Raw genomic sequence first — 17,420 nt, 5'->3', positions numbered from 1 at the left:
TATGAAAGAATGAATACGTTTTTATTATAGATTTAAGCACCGTTGTATCATTTTTAGTCAAGTAATATGCAGTTTCGGTGTTCAAAGTTAACCACCCAGATCATATCATATCATATTTAACGCAGTTGGACTTTGTTCTTTGAAGTCTAAAATTTATGTTTAAAAGCCCACGAACACCCATGATTTGAAGAACGAAAATAAACATTGTAATAATTAAATTTCGCCACATTAATACAAAACGGGTATTAAAAATTTCGGTAGTAAACGGGTATTAATTAAAAGCGCATTTGCGATACCAAAGCCATCATTCCTTGCAATTCCCTTGCATTTCTTGCAATTAGTTAGCCCTATACTATACACCTTATCAATGAATTAAAAATTCGAAATTTTTAATTCGTTTCTTATTATTGTGTTAATTTTGGGATGGCCTATGTTTATTATTTCCTAACTCTTCAAATTGAAGATGTTCTTTTAATTATGATTACAACTCTTATCTGTTTCAGAAAATGGAGGTTGAAGAAGAAGAGGATGGCAAAGAACACGTGAACGGAGTTGAAGACCCTGGTAATCAACAAGGTACACCAGATACAGATCGTTGCAAGGAATTTGCAAAACTCTGCATCAGTGACCATCCCAGTCTATTCAAGGAAGAATCTGGAGTCGGCAGTAGGGGCACGAGTCCGAGACCCAGGGAAGGTGATGGAGGCAGTAGCCGAGAAGTGTCCTACAGGCATGCAGGAGGAGGGGACGGCGGTAAACAGCCCCTCTCCGTCCTATCTACGACCGAATCAAAATTATTGCGTGAACCTCGAGAACACAGACACCGCCGCTATCATTCCGGTTATAAATCAAGGTACTCTCGAGATATTTCCATTACCCAGATGGCTCTGGCTGAGGATGACAACATATCTGCTTTACAACAGGTATTTTTTTTTTTTTCTTTCTTTAGTTCATTTGTCGTCAATAAGACAGTGATAATTGTCAGTTTACAAGGCTGACGCCCAGAGCGGTTATGCAGACAGAATATGTACAGTGCGGAAAAAAATATAAATAAAACGGACCACCCTGAATAACTTTTAATTTAATAATCGAGTCTTCACGTTCTAGTACTCAATCTTAATGGTTCGAGGGGATGACCTCAAGTATGATAACTAATTAGAGCAAACGATATTTTAAGTTACGAAAGCAGGCATAAAAACGTAGAATCTCTGCAGTTCCTGAAAAATCAAATTTTAAATATACGAATTTTGTAAAATTAAATTTCTCAGGAACTATTGAGGGATTTCGTTCAAATTTTATATTTGGCCGTGTGAAGTGACATTCTTTAAAATGATGTTAAACATTGTAGCCATTACCAAAATTTTTTTTTAATGATTTTATTTCTTGAATTCATTAAATAAAATAACAAGAAATAATAAATATTTACTTAAAGATGTTTCTTGCATTGAATTATTTTGGGATAAACGAACTTTATAACTGTGTTTAAAAATGTCTCCATTCGCTTAAAAGTTCTGAAGATAAGGCGACATACGAAAAAAGTGAAATTAGCATTATGCGATTCAAACTTTGGATCGCTCTCCTGACCAAATTATAGCTACCATATTTTCCAGATTTAGGCTACCCCCATTTTGAAAGTCAGAAATCTGAATGCGTCGAAAAAACGGTATGCTTATTCACAGGGCTCGAAAAAACTCAGAAATTTTACCCGTCCCCGAGGACGGCTTGTCCAACAATGTACCCGTCNGTTTCTTGCATTGAATTATTTTGGGATAAACGAACTTTATAACTGTGTTTAAAAATTTCTCCATTTGCTTAAAAGTTCTGAAGATAAGGCGACATACGAAGAAAGTGAAATTAGCACTAAGCGATCCAAACTTTGGATCGCTCTCCTGACCAAATTATAGCGACCATATTTTCCAGATTTAGGCTACCCCCATTTTGGGAGTCAGAAATCTCAATGCGTCGAAAAAACGGTATGCTTAATCAGATAAAGTACATTTTTGTGTCTGATTTCGTAACTTGTAATATTTTCTGCACTAAGTAATTAGCTTATTTGAGATCAAACACTCAAACCATTCTAAAAGGCTAGAAGCCGACCATGAGATCAAAAGTTATTCAGTGTGGTTCGTTTATTTTTATTTTATTTATTCATTTATTATTATTATTTTACACACTGTACAATAAAAAAATTTAAGACCTGAGAATGAAAGGATATAACCCACATTTTTTCCAGATTAGAGATATAGATATTTTTCTGTTAGAGATCTGTGGCTTCTTATAAATTGTGTGACCATCTCTCTTGTCAGAACTTGTATTATTTGAACAGAATGAATGCTTTTGTTTGATCTAATAGTTTATTCTGGAGAAGGGAAATTTTTCGAAGATGCGGGTTATCATTTCTTACCCTTCAATTTACTACAATTTCGTGAAATATATATTAGAGCTGAACTATAGCATAAGCAGAATAATCCCTCTGTAATGAACCTCAGACATAGTGAACACTCAGTTGTGAGTTTTTTAGTAGTTCTTTCTGAACTCTGATTTAACTAATGTTATTTTATACGCCAATATTGGATAGCTGAAAAATTGGTGGCTCGTTTAAAATGGACTTTTAATTTCAATTCCTCAAAGATTTTTATGGGAGGGAAGGTTTTTTTTCTTCTTTTTTTCCCAACTCAATTTGCAGGAGTTGCGATTGCAAAGGGCATTTCTTTACATTATGTCAAATTTTACTTTTGCATGCTCTTCGCGCTTTTAAACTAGGGCGAAAAGTTGTTAAACGTTAAGAAAAACTAGAGACTATGGCAACTTTTATCTCGGAAGTGTAATTCGCATTAACGATTCTGAAATTGTTTTCCCCTGGAGAAAATGAGAACTTAAAAGTACTGGATTCTTTATTAATTGTTGATACAAAAATTAGTAAACTCTACTTAAAACTAAATTGTAGTCTGTCGAGAAATACTAATTTCTTCCAGAGAATGTGAAAATCGATTCACTTTTTTTTAATGTTTAATTTATTATATATTTAAGCAGTTAATAATTTATAATCAAATTATGTACTATCGTATTAATTATTTCCAAGAATACTATTGTCACAAATGCTAACTTCAAAGATTTTGGATGTAGTGAAAAAAGTGACCGAATTTAAACTTGCATGAAAGGCTAAGCTCCCACCAAGTGATTAAAAGTAATGGAATTATTTAATAAAAATTGTAATAAACATTTACACTTTTTTACTGTTGCACACAATAAAGTAGCATAAAAAGTAATTTCTTTGATATTAATACATGTCAGTGGTTTTTTCTGTCATTGTTTCCTCTAAGAAACAGTAGACTTTTTAACTCAATATGAGAGCGATTCTGTCTCTTTGAATTTGAGTGACTTTATATAAAATTCCGATAGTTAATTAACATCTCGCGTTTTTTTAGAATTATGACAAACAGAAGTTTTTAAGTTGTTCTATTTGTTTCTTCAGGTGAGAATAAGAATTTTGTTGTGCAACCGAATGTGTGTTATAACAATAAACAAATAATTTTATGCGATGTCTGGAAAATCTTGAAAGTATCATAGGCATTGTAAGAACGTCTTTAATAGTGTTAAACAGAGTAAAGCGATTTTTTAAAATTTTTATTACAAATAATGCATATATAGCCAGTATATATATATAATAATATAGGTTGCCTTAATATTGTGGTAAGTTACGCAGTGTTACCAAGCAAATTATTCTATCAATTTTATAACCAATAATTTTGAATGAAAAAAAAATTCTATTTAACACTTTTATAAAGTTACAAATTTGCTTGATGTTCAAGTTGCCATCATTATTTTTCTACCTTATCTATAAAGTATTTTAATAAAATAACAATTAGCGAATAAAAGTAAAAACTTAAAAAAGTCCCGATTATAACTTCAGAATAAAATAGAATATAGAAAAGATAAATGGAATAGAAGATAAATAATGCGTGTTTTATAAGACAGACTTTTCGGTGCTTTTTTTTCTTCAAGGTACATATTAAAACCAATTTTCTCAATTCGATTAATTGTCACTTAACATTTTCTTCCAATAAATTAATCATTTCTACCATAGGAATCTTAATTCTTCCACATCATATGTTTAAAAGCCATTTTTCTTTCAACATAGGTAACAAAGGGAGGAGCAGCTGCTGTAACGCTAGCTTCTAAATGGCAGGTATCTTTCGATGATAGCGAAGAGACAGATAATGAAGTTGAGGCAAAAGATAACCTAACGTCCCCAGAGCATCGTCCCGCATTCGCTCAAGATTCCCCCTCCAAATTATCCGGCCCACATGCAGGATCCAATTTCTGGCCATCCGCTCAAGATTCCATTCTCGTAGTCCAAAACCACTCTGGAAGCAAAGGAACTCCTGTGAAAAAAGGTCTACTCACAGACCAGAGATTGGATGAAGCCACTGCGCGAAATAGAATGTTTTGGCGAATGAAAAAACAAAAATGCGTTAGGAGAGTGACTTCTCAACCATTAAAGCAAATTTCTGATCGAATAGCTCCTGTGATTGAAGAAGGTGGTAGAAGGCACTCTGCTCGCGCTGTTTTACTTTCGGACTACATATTGCAGGGACAGCGATCATGGAGCTGCCCTGATTTGAGTTTGGGTCTACTATCTTTGCCCGGGTCACCAATAAAGTACAGTGCATCCGAAATAAATTTTCATGATATGACGCGAAGTATGGAGAAAATGCAAGACAAAAAGCATGTGCCTTCAAGGCGGCATTCTGCCGAAATCCATTCGAACATTGAAAATTTAAAAGACGCTGACAGCAAAAGATGGTCGGTAGGATCTACGTTTGAAAGAATCACTAAAAAGATGCCAGCAGAAAGAGATGAAAGTGCCCCAAAAGGAGATTCAAAAGGTTCTGAAGAATACAATGTTGAAGGTATTAAATCTGCACCTATTCCGTCAAATGTGAAACCTAAAAGCATCCTCAGGAAATCCGGTTCTGATCAGCCACTCGTGCAAGCTAGTCATAAACCAATAGATACCGAAAAAGTTTTTTGCAATAAGCTAATTGTAACAACTATTGAATGGGAGCCAAATGATAAAATAGGAAACATTGTCAAACACGAAGTAGAGACGCCGACTTTAGAAAAACAATCACCAATGACTCCTATGCTAGATATTGGTCGTCTTCATGTTGATGAGCCGTCAGTTTATTTTGATGCTCCTCAACCAAATGAAGAGGATTCTGACGATCCACGACGAATGCACGACGGTCATAACGGCGAGGAAGAAGACTTCGAAACACCTCCAAAAGACGATTTACACTCGTCTGGAAACATATCAGAACCCCGATTTGAAGACGCTCTTCAATATCGGAAACGATCACCCACTCCTCCAAACAGAGCTGGTATCAAGTATTCCTCAGGTATACGTCGCAAACTAAAAGATGTCGATTTTCACGTTGCTGAAGCTGTTATAGAAGAAGACAAAGAAGGTGGTTCTGCTTCGGACTGCCAATCTCCTAGGAGGCATGATTCTGTGACGCAAACTCACAGAGCAAGCCTGCCCTTTTCACGATCCGGGAGTGGCAACGAGGACATGATGCGTTCAACAATCCCGATTCATACGATGGACACTTGTCGCGAACCCACTCCCGATGACAGTTCGGACAGCTGGAGAGTGCCTAAGGGTGGATCTGAAGACAGCCAACGGATGCTTCTGCTTAGGAAGAGGCGCCCACGTTCCATGATCGAAGGTAATCGCTATGCTGATTATACATCTAAGAAATATCCTAGTGGTGATAAAATACAAAGGCAAGGTGGAATGACGCCAATGGTGTCATCTCGAGGGGGTTTGAAACAAAGAACGGCTTCCTCTGAAATGGTTGATTCAGCCAGAGGAAGCATGCAGAGTTCAAGGAGTGCATCGAGTTCGAGGGAAGAATCCGATTACGTTGAGCCAAATAATAAAGTTCCGATTGCCATGAAACGGAGTGACTTTTTCTCGCGCAGCATCAGTTGGGATGCCAAATTTCGAAAAGAACGCTCACCCAATTCTCGAGGTAAATCTTCCGAAGAGAAACACGTGCGAGCTGAAACAAACGATTGGCGTGGGAGGCACCCACGCAGACGTCACAGAGCTGGACTGACTGGGGGTGGAGAATCCCGAATTCCCAGACCCAAAAGTCGTATAGTGCAACAGGTAGAGCAGTTGAATCACGAGTTCCAGCAGGAAGTGCTTCAGAGGTGTCCACCTTCTCGGCCTGGCAGTGGCAGACAAGGTGAATCTCAAGGCAAATCTCCTGTGTCTTCTTCCCTTCCTACCCTTCAGAATGATTCAAGTATGAGTGCTGTACATCAAGAGCTGCCCAGGAACTGCAAGAGTGAAGTGTTGATTCCTCGGTTCAAACAAGAAGGTGCTTGTTATATACCACCGAGGTAGGTAAGATGTAACTTCAACTTATAAATCTTAATTATAATAATTGTCAGAGCTTATACTTTTTGACACATTTAATGTTAATGACAGTTTTATTCTAATTCAAATAAGTATAAAAGAAGTTAATATTTTGACGGTTAATTTTACTGATAACTTGCTGACATTCATAAAGCGAAACAATAAGTATGATTAAATATACTACAAAAAATCTGCATCTTTTAAAAGTTTTTTGTCCCTAGCTTATTTTATTTATTTTTAGCTGAATTCAATGGTGCAATTGAATTTCCAAAATAATTTTTGAATAATTTTAAGGGAATAGCAACAAATAAATGATTGACACATAAGTTATATTAATGTCAATTACGGTACTTTTAATTATTCATTTTAAAAAATTGATTTTGGAGATTCAGTTGTATTGAATTCAACTAAAAGAAAAAAATTTATAAACCAAGGCTAAAAATTCTTCTTAAAGATGCATATTTTGCTTAGTATATTACAATATACTTATTGTTTTTCTTTATATTATTGTCTGTATAATAATTTTAAACTAAAATAATTGTTTTAAAATGATTAATCATATATACGTACTAGTTTTCATTTCTTCAAACTCTTTATTTTCTCGAAATACATCGCTCTAAAAAAATGCATTCTAAGGTTATATCTATTATGATAATAAACTAAATATTTGAGCTCTGCTATTTACAAAAAACTCTATAATTTTCTTTAAACTACAGTTCAATGTTTACATCTTTTTTTTACGTAAGTTGTAAAAAAGATCCAAAATATTTTCATTCAATGCATATCTATACGTGTATACAGGGTGTTTCGAAACTCATGAACGAAAATTTAAGGGATGATGAAAAACATTCAAATAAGCAACATTCTTTCGCCATAGGCGAAGAGCGATGAATTACTAGGAGATATCTGTTATTGTCACATGAAAGGTACTAAATTAATTTTAATGTTTGGTGAAATTAAAAGAAACTGTTCAAAATAGTTGTTATGCAGGCGTTACTTCCATGACGTAGCGAGCTGTGTACGTCATTTAATTTACTTAAAATTAATTTAGTACCTTTCATGTGACAATGACAACAACAATTCTTTTGAACAGTTTCTTTTAATTTCACCAAACATTAAAATTAATTTAGTACCTCTTCTATCAGTTTAGTGTTCATTATTTCATGTGACAATAACGGATTCCTCCTAGCGATTTATCGCTTGCTCTCTTCTAGTGCATCGTATGGTAAAAATTGCTAATTTAGATATTTTTTAATCATTCCTTAACTATAAACTTCCTTATCTTTGCCTATGAATTTCGAAACACCTTGTATTTATGTAGTATACAAGGTAAACATAAATAAGTTGGCCAAAAAATATCTTACAAACCAAAAAATACCTATACAGCCAAAAGTAAGAGCATGTATTAAATAAAAAAAACACTATTAGTATTTTTATTTTCACCAATATTCGATGTGGCTGGCCATTGCATGCTTTATGACGTCATGAAAGTTTTCTGATCTCCGAATTTTGACTATCAATTCACCATGAAAATATGTCACAATATTAAAACTAACTGAGGAAAAGAAATAAGCATTTATTTACATGCCCTTTGTATTAGTGAATAAGTTTTCTTACTTCATTTGGTCTATGAATTGAGAAGTAGATCCTAATATGTTGATTAATTGGCGCAGGTGAAAATACGAAATTAAATTACGAAATCACACAAAAAACTAACTTTCTCTGAATAAATCAACTTTTTACTACAGATTCCGATTTTTAACACCCTAAGTATGGGAGGGGAGTAGGCCGTATAATATGAACCCTGTAGCAGAAACTCTTCTGCACGGAAATTAGATTATTACAGCATCTGCAGATTTCTTTCATCTAATTTTTTCCTTTTATTTTTAAAAAGGAAATAGACAAATGGGAGAAAATCGCTGAGATTCCTTTTTTTTAAGGAAAAAAAACATCTCTTAACTTGTTTTTAATAAAAAATTAAAACGCTGAATTAAGAAGAGCAAAAAGAAAAAGAAAAGAATTTTTTTTTCTGTTACTTCTTACAGGCTTAACTGTAAAGGGATTTCTTTCTCTCTTTTTTTTTTTGTAGTCAGTAAGAAATAGATGCATTTATTTAGAGAAAGTACGTTTCTATGTCTAATTTCGTAACAGAAAATATCGTCAGCACAAATGAGTTAATATATTTATGGTTAAAACCATGAACCAAGCGATTATATCTAAGTACGATATTACAGGGTGTTCGATAATAACCACCTTTGATCCAAATTTTTAGAACCCTCTTCAGAAATGAAGTCAAAACAGTATACATATTACGGGTTTTAAAGAAATATTTAAGCAAGGAAAAATCAAAAACCGTTTAGAAATTGAATGAATCGTAACTCAGGAAGGCTAGACCGTCGAATCACTATGGAGAAAAGGGGGATGATTCATTTTACCCTCTTCCCTAGTGATTAAAAAGCCTTTTTTTTTTCCGTTCAGGCTCAAACCTTTGACTCAAAATTAGAACTTTTATAAAACATATTTTTCATACTTTGTTTTTATTATTTTGTATTAATTTAGGTGAAAATTAGTGTAAAACATTATATTTAGCATTTTAATAATTTATGGTTATGAAATACAACATCAAATACTGGTGTATAATAAATCAATAAACTCGTCTTAACACGGATCACTTCCAAACTATATTTTTTCAAATTTGTATTTATTTGTATCTATGAGAAACAGTTATTCATCCTTAAAATTTCTTTAATTTACAGAATCAGTTATTGAATTTCCAAATATAAATGAACAAAAGAAATTTTTAAATAACTTTTTTTTTTTTGATTTTATAACAAATATGATTCCGATAATCTAACAAAAATTTTTAAGTGACTATTAAACCGTTTTTTTTTTTACAATTCAAAAATACCAAATTATATTTTTGCTTGTAATTAGAGAGTTGGAAAAATTATATATAAAAGGGACACTGGTTGTCCCATTTGCATTAAAGTCTTAAATATTAATTTGAGACCCCTAATACGTCTATACCTTTTTTTTCTTCACTTTTGGAAATATATATATATTAGGGGCGGCCATTATGTAGTGGATAGTTTACATGAATTTTTGTTAAAACTTAATTAGTGAATTAATGTTAACTTTAGCATTCATTTACAATTGGTATATTATTGTTATATCATCATGATTTCAGAGAGATTTCCTCCACGTTTCAGGCGACGAAGATATCGCCCTCTGACACCCAAAGACTTACCAATGACTGGAAGTGAATCGTCATGAATAATTTAATGACTATTTATAGAAACGTCTTCACATGTGGTGGTGAGCTGCAATTCTAACAGGGTAAACAAGGACATCTCCCCAAGTCACCAGCTTGAACAGAAACTGTGTCGAGAGTTTTGTTGTTTGCAAGATCTAGTCACTCTAATAGGCTACTTTTAGGTATTATAATTCAAACTTCCAAGATACAAAGTGGAATAACTTTTTTCGTCAGACTTGAGCCTTCTCTATTTCAATTATACCCTCTCAAGCACTTACCCTGCTAAGAATATCCATGCCACACACACACACACATTAACTGTAATCCACAATGCTTTGCATTCGCCATTTTGATTTGTGAAGCTTTTCTTTATCTTTGATTGGTTCATAAATAAATTAGTTCCTCCAATAAAAGAACTCGAAGAGAAGACTTTTGCTGCTATCATCGGGAATACCTTTGGTATCTCCAAACTGTGATCAACTGTTATTGATTTGCTGTACTAGAGTGGAGCATTTAATTTTATGTACATTGAATGAAAATAATTGTATTTTTAATCTAGTGGAAGTATATGATTGTGATTCTATTTCTCAACTGTGCTATAGCTACAAGCCAAAAATAGTTTTTTATGGTGCAAATAAATTTAAAATTATTATTTTTTTTTAAAATTTGGGTCCAAATAGTGTTGGCAGAACAGTAAATTTACCAAACCATACTTTTTTATTTTTAACTTCATGCTATTAATAGAATTGTTTGATGAAGTACTCAAATTTTTTTTCAATCTATAAAGACATACTTGCACTACATATTTTGCTAAAACATTTTATTTCAGTTTGAAAATGGCAATTTAATTTTATAAGTCAATTAGATTATTTTTCAAATGTTTTAAAAACGTGAACCTCATGATATGCAACATTGCAATTGGCATTAAAACCAAAATCCAAAATTTAACTGGTATCGTACATAAAAACATGGATCTAAACATATATTTGAATACTATTTATAATATTAATTGTAGAATTTATACAAGTATTACATACTTTAAAAAAGAAAAAAAATTATGACAAGAAAAATATTATTTCATTTAAAATTTATTTTCAGTGCTAAAATTGACATTTTAATATTAGTAGTTCATTTAATTTTAATTCTGACATCAAATGTGTTGACAAAATGTTGAGTGCCCACATTTTTCAAAACTTTTTAAAAAATTAGTTGCTTTTATTTGTAAAATTAAACTGAATATTTTCAAATAAAATGTTTGAACAAAAACAAAGCACGCCTATGTTTTAACACACAGTAGAAAAAGTGGAGTGCAAACTTAATTTAAATAGCATGAAATTAAAATATGTGAACACTTTGATATGCTTACTGCTTTGCCAGTATTATTTAGACTCGTTAAGAATAAACTGCCTAAATAAAATCAAATTGATGTAACAATAGCAAACGGGTAATCTAGTCAATCATCTACTTAAATAACGCCAATTTTATGTTTGTGCTTTTTAACATATACTATAAATTTATTGTTTTAAAGAAAAAGTAAATAAGTAGTTTAAAAGATCAGGTGTTTTATATATTGTTTTTAATATTATATGCCCTGTATTGTTTTCCTTATCCTTGCTATCAAAACTTTAAAAAATGTGAGTTACGTAATTTGAGTTTAGTTGGTTGGTTATAAAATAATTTTTTTTGTTTTTTTGGCAAATTTTTGCTATTTGTAAACATTATTTATGCAATATGTATGGAAATTGGCAAGCGTGATACAATTATTTTACTGCACCAAAACTTACAAAAAATAAAAATTATACAGTCAGCTTTGTACAATTAGAATTGTCATTTAGGAATTTGGAACTATGGCTTAAATATTTTAAAGGATAAAAGCAAAAATATCGGTGAAAATACATTTTAAAAAAAGCTTTATTATTTTGCTTGAATTTATGAACATTTTGTTACACATGGAGCTTTATATTTTATTTCACAACAAAGTATTTATTAAAGCGTTTTTATTTTTACATTTACTTGTTTCAGTATAAAATATTATTAAGTTTTATGTCTGTTACTTGAACTATAATGTGAAATCTGCTAATAGTTATTTTTTTCCCACTGTTTTCAATGTTTTTTGTAAATATTGGCAGTTAAAAGCGATTAACATTGAAAAAAAACATGTTCCAAAAAAAATTATACTTTATTTATATATATTTTCAATATTTCAAATTAATCATTTTAACATAGCCAACGTTAGAATCAGTAAAACAATTAACTTTTGAAACATTTTAAAATCTATTTATCAACTTGAAAATAGGTTTTAGAATAAAGCTATCCTGAATTAACATGAAATTGCAATTTAAAAATAATCATTTATTTAATAAGAATAATGCAAGTCTAAACATATAACTGATCAAATATAAATAATTGGTTATCTAATAAAGAAAATACATAAAATTATGCTTCTTTCAATTAGTAAATTAACAATTCACTATGCAAATTTTTAGACTCTTAAAAATGTTTCATGATTTGAAAAGCAAAAATTTAAATTAGTTACTTTTGCAATAGCTTGAAATGTAATTAGTAATTCGAAAATAGTTATAGAATTAAAACTATCTTCAATTGGCAAAAATATACAAATTTAAAAATAATAATAATGCTAGTTTAAAAACATATAAGGTATTATTATTAAATAATTGGCTATTTTATAAATGAAACACAAAGAAATGCTTATTTAATTTCCATGCTGATTAATTTATTATACCATTTAAATGTTTGAAAACTAAAATATATTACATACCCAAACATTTGCAAGATGTAGATAGTAACAAAATATTTTTTTTCAAACTTAAATTATTGTTGGTGTCTAAACATTGGAAACCAAATCATATGGATATATTTTGTTAATTACAAACTTTTGAAATTTATAATGAAATATTTTTAATTGATTTCAATAAACTTTCTTGCAAAGATATTATAGTATGAAGATTGCTATAGTATCTTAGAAATCAAATTAGGCCAAGTCATTGTAAAGAATCTGTAAAAAAAAAATATTTCTTGTCAATTACACTTTGTGCATAAGACAGTGTGATCGTCTGTTTTATAAAAATATTTAAATCCTAAGTTTATTGTATTTATTTTCTATGTAAGAACATAAACTATTGCACATAGGAAAGTAAGAATTTTACAGCTTAGATAATTTATGTATATTACAAAAATGTATTTTTTAATTTCTGAAAATCTTGCTGCCAGAAAATTAAATTATAAAACAAAGCGATTATAAAATAAAATCAGGTTATTTAAACCTTATTAGTAGAAAAATACTAGATCAACTATATACATATATGTAAGTATTTATTCTGTAAAGTAAGCTCAATTTAATGAAATCTTTTTAAAGGATTTATATTTAGTTTTATTTAACATTATAACTGACTGAATTTTTATGACACTTAATATTTTCTTTAAATCGTTGTTTTTCCTTCTGAAAATCCAGTATTTTCTTGTCAAAAAAGCTGATAAAAAATTTATGTTCAAATAAGTGGAAGTTTAAATGAAAATGCTTGGTCTGTGGTTGATTAAAATATGAATTTTATTTTTTGCAACATTTTTAATTTTTTATAACTTGTTTCTCATGGTATCAAATGTTTATGCTTTATGGTGTAATTTGATTCAGACATTTTCTATTAATTATATAATAATCAATTTTTATATCAAATAAATTGACATGAATAGGTTTAATTAGTTTTTTTTGCTAGAACTGTTACTAAAACAAGCTACTTTTAACCTCTGTTTGATCTAATAATAGAAATTCGCCCATAGTTCGTCAAGGAAAAATATTACATCCAATCATTATATAAATGTTTGAAATCTATACATATAGGGTGTTTTTTATACATTAATTGTAAAAAAGATGATAAAATGCTAAAGGCGTATAAAAGATTTATAAGAAAAATATTAAATTAACGAAGATAAAAAATGCTATGTCAGACTCGTAAATTGGAGAAAATCGCTTCAATTCTAAATATAATTTATAATAATAGTTAAAAAAAATTGGGGATTTATTTAGAATGTTTGAAAAGTTGTTATTAGGACATACATTTTTGCTTGTAAAAAATTAACAGCAATTCAAAAAATTATTAATAGTAGGCACCGAAATAGATTTTCCACTAATCATGTAAAATAAATTTAAATCCAATATTGTTAGCTTAAAAAAAAGGTGAAGAGAGAAAAAGTAAGCTTTACAATTTTATTTAAATTTTATTATTCAAATTCAACAATCTTTTTTTAAAACATTATTTATCACATAAAACAGGAATAAATAAATTCAGGAAAAGAAAAGTAAACAATAGAATCCTTTTAATACTAATATTAACATATTTACAACCAGACTGGCTATTGGCTAACATAAAATATCCCAGAGTTTTCAATCTGAAACGAGTTAATGAAGAAGAAATTTTATTTCAGCATAAAAATGAACAGCATAAAGAATATATCTAAGTGAGATTTTAAAAAAGTCCTAGCAAGCGATTACTGGTGTAGGGCCATAATTTTTTAGATAGCGTACTAATAAATAAGAGATATTTATTCATTAAATTATATTTAAAGGAAAGATTTTTAACTGTTCTATATCTTAGGATAAGAATGAAAGGATTTTCGGAACATGCTTTTTTTTTTTAGCACCTGCAAAAGGGAGACTGAAATCCGCTCTCTTATGTGTTTCAATTTGTTATTACTTATATAACCTCTTTTTTTATGCTGCATTTAAAAGTGCCATCTTGTCTTCATCTGCTTGCAGTTGTATTTGCCACACATTTCTATACCTTCTTTTTCTTCTGCTATCAGAAAGGATAGTAAAATGTGAGTTATTATCTCCCTCGACATTTTTAACATAGATTCATTATTTCTGCCTTTTGCTCACTTCTTCTTTCATATTAATAATATTTGCTCTCTTAAATAAGAAATTGATTCATTTTTTATAGACCGAAAGATTTTGAGGACTTTTCTAATGTTTCTGTTTGGTATAGTATTTCTAATTTTCATCCAGATTGAAAGGAAACTGCCCAGTTAAAATATAATTATGAATTACTTACGCACATGTATTTTAGTAACGAAAAAAAGAAAGCAAAAAGAAATTGTACATGTATCCAAACAATAATTTGTACTTTGGGATTATCCCGTCGATCATTTTCGCCAAACCCGATGTTATCGCCAAATAATTTATAATATTATATATGGTTAGATTCAAGAATAATTCAATGTGTAAAAAAAAAATAGCGGTTTTTACTTCTTTTATTAACTATTTTTACACTTACATTTTTTTGTTATTATTATTTTATTGTTATTATTCTATGATAAATTTAATGTGTTTAGAATGTTTATTTTTGGAAATTGCTTTCATTATGATGGCGCTAAAGGATTTGTGCAGTTTTGCGAGCGTTGACAGGTCGACGGGATAATCCCAAAGTACCCAATAACTACACATTTAAAAAAATTATACAGCTATACATGTATCTCTGACCTACTTCACTTTAATTATGAAAAACTCAAAGAAATTCAACTGAAATTTAATTTAATAAATATAGTTTAGTACAAAAAATGTTTTTTTCAGTTTTAAGAGAGTTGTTAATTATTGGTATTTTATTTTTGTCTAGGTTGTAATCTTTAACAATTAATGTAGCAAATTGATATAATCAGCTCATAACAGTAACCTATGAGAAGAACCTTTTCCCCCACAAAGCAAACTTTTTTTTTATAAATTTACTTAAGAAACAAATTGCAGCAAGTAAAGTCATATATTATAATGTTACAACATAAAAATAATTACCAAGTCTTACCTTTTTTTTAAATAAAAAAAAGAAAAGGTTTTTACTTCTATCAAGTAGTCTATTTGCAACACAAAACTAAGTTTTCAATAATTATGTACTGTAAGCAGTTGTATAACTAACTGTTTCTTCATATTATTTCAAAGAGCAAATATTAAATCTTAAAAACACTGCTTATTTCCATATTCGTCAGCAATAGATAAAAATATTTTAGTAAAATAAATCGGTAAATAGGTGGTTTCTCATCTAGGAGAATTACTTAAGATAAGAAAATAAAAACATCATTGACAAAAAAGAAACTAAATGTGCCATGAGGTCTAAGCATAGAACTCTGGAATCAGTAAACAATAATATATATTTGAATAAAAAAGTTTCATGGGATCACATTTCAACACTGTTAAATCATTTAAGTTGAGCATCTGTGTTGACTGTTTAATACATGTATTTTCTTGGATAAAATATAATATGCAGGCCAATAAAACATGCACAATAAACCAACTGCAATAAATCATCAACACAATAAAACAATAATGCAAAACTGATGAAAAACACTCACCATGATTTCTTTCATGATGAAGCTTGTTTAATCATTATATTCTAAAAGTAGAAAAGGATTGGTTTAGTTTTTTAAAATAGAAAAGTTAGAATCTTTTCTTATTGAAGTTGCAAATAGTAATAATAATTGTACAGAAAAATTTTAAAACATATATAGGTAACATTAGCTTCAAAGTCACTTTCTAAACTGTAAGAAGTTAATATTCACAGTGAATTAATCATAAATGAGTACAATAAATAAATAATGTACATAACAATACCTAGTATCTTTTCAGGGTCGAATGGCATTTTATAAACCCACAAATTTTAGGTCTTGCTATTGGAAAATTTGGAGAACATGGAGTTTATAGCACAGGTTAAACGATACTGGAATAATATTTCCGACTTTGATGTACAATAAGAACTAAATTAGGATATGCTAAATTGCTGTTTATTATTCATCCTCTTGTGAGCAATGAAGTTTTTATTTTATTTATTTATTTGGAAAGTGATCTGACCACTACTAGAGAACTATGTTTGCAGTACTATTGGAAATTAGGAAGAATAGATGTTGGGTGAGAAAGAAGCATCAATTTAGTAACGGCCAATTGACCAATGATGGAACCAAGAAACCTTTATGGGCTCATGAAAGAATATCTATATTGTTAAGTTTGTTTTTAACAATAATGTTAACATCTTTTGTTGGCACTCTCTATGCATGTTTGTCATATTGCACAGTATATGGTGAACATTCTATGCGATTTCCGACACAACTACCTATTTAAAACTTGTTTATCATAGTTGTACAAACTGGTACATAAAGTTTGCAAACAACTTTTCTAGACTTAAATCAAAGGGTTTCTTTAATGGTTAAAAATGCAAGAAAGAGGTATAATTATGGGTATATAATCTTAAATGAAGAAAAAATCTATTATTAACTGACAAATTGCATAAAAACTAAAGACCTGCATGTGGAAAATTATAGCTTTGGTTTAAGTAACAATATTTTATAAAGATGACGTTTTGTCCCCATATGTTATCTTGTCATTTTAGAAATTTTTTTTATTTTCTTCTCAAAGAATTTGCTTTATAAAAATTGGTATTTTAGTTATCTTGTTAATTAAAAAACATCTATACAAAAAGCTTGATGAATAATAGAACATAAGGCAAACTACAGAAAAAGACAAATTAATTGACGGGAAAAGTTATTTTTGGTATAAATATACATTTGAAATTGGTAGGTTACTGTTGTATTTTTTTTTAGCAGCATGCGTTAGATTTTTAGTATTCACAGTGAAATAATCAATTTAATACTAAGAAATAATTAACTCAAAAAACTTATGGCTATTGTTGCAAATGAAATTAAAATAAATAAAATAAACAGAAAACTTACTTCTATAGC

The 17,420-nt window shown here is 29.8% G+C and overlaps 2 protein-coding genes across 9 annotated transcripts in view; one reads left to right on the top strand and one right to left on the bottom strand.

Moving 5' to 3' along the window:
- Nucleotides 1-12,785, top strand: part of LOC107453775 (tau-tubulin kinase asator) — a 130,355-nt gene extending 117,570 nt beyond the window's left edge. The window contains exons 9-11 of one of the 5 annotated variants that reach the window (XM_043040468.2): nt 504-923; nt 4,142-6,414; nt 9,618-12,785. In XM_043040468.2, the coding sequence (XP_042896402.1) occupies nt 504-923; nt 4,142-6,414; nt 9,618-9,693 (2,769 nt within the window). In that variant the 3' untranslated portion in view covers nt 9,694-12,785. Of the gene's footprint in view, nt 1-503; nt 924-4,141; nt 6,419-9,617 lie in introns of all 5 variants that reach the window. The other 4 variants (XM_071179444.1, XM_043040465.2, XM_071179450.1 and 1 more) reach the window with 4 other exon arrangements.
- Nucleotides 1-17,420, bottom strand: part of LOC107453780 (ubiquinone biosynthesis protein COQ6, mitochondrial) — a 41,457-nt gene that overhangs the window by 1,392 nt on the left and 22,645 nt on the right. The window contains exons 12-13 of one of the 4 annotated variants that reach the window (XR_011636540.1): nt 16,041-16,081; nt 7,001-7,046 (exon numbers count right to left, since the gene is read on the bottom strand). Coding sequence is in view for 3 of the 4 variants with exons in the window: in XM_071179465.1 (XP_071035566.1) it covers nt 16,052-16,081 (30 nt within the window). In the remaining variant the exon portion in view is untranslated. Of the gene's footprint in view, nt 1-7,000; nt 7,047-11,779; nt 12,700-13,899; nt 14,091-16,040; nt 16,082-17,420 lie in introns of those variants that run through there. The other 3 variants (XM_071179460.1, XM_071179456.1, XM_071179465.1) reach the window with 3 other exon arrangements.

Source organism: Parasteatoda tepidariorum, chromosome 1 (assembly GCF_043381705.1).
Source record: "Parasteatoda tepidariorum isolate YZ-2023 chromosome 1, CAS_Ptep_4.0, whole genome shotgun sequence".
In the NCBI taxonomy this organism is placed as follows: Eukaryota; Metazoa; Arthropoda; class Arachnida; order Araneae; family Theridiidae; genus Parasteatoda; species Parasteatoda tepidariorum.
The sequence above is the reverse complement of the archived record's forward strand: the minus strand, read 5'-3'. Positions and strand labels throughout refer to the sequence as shown.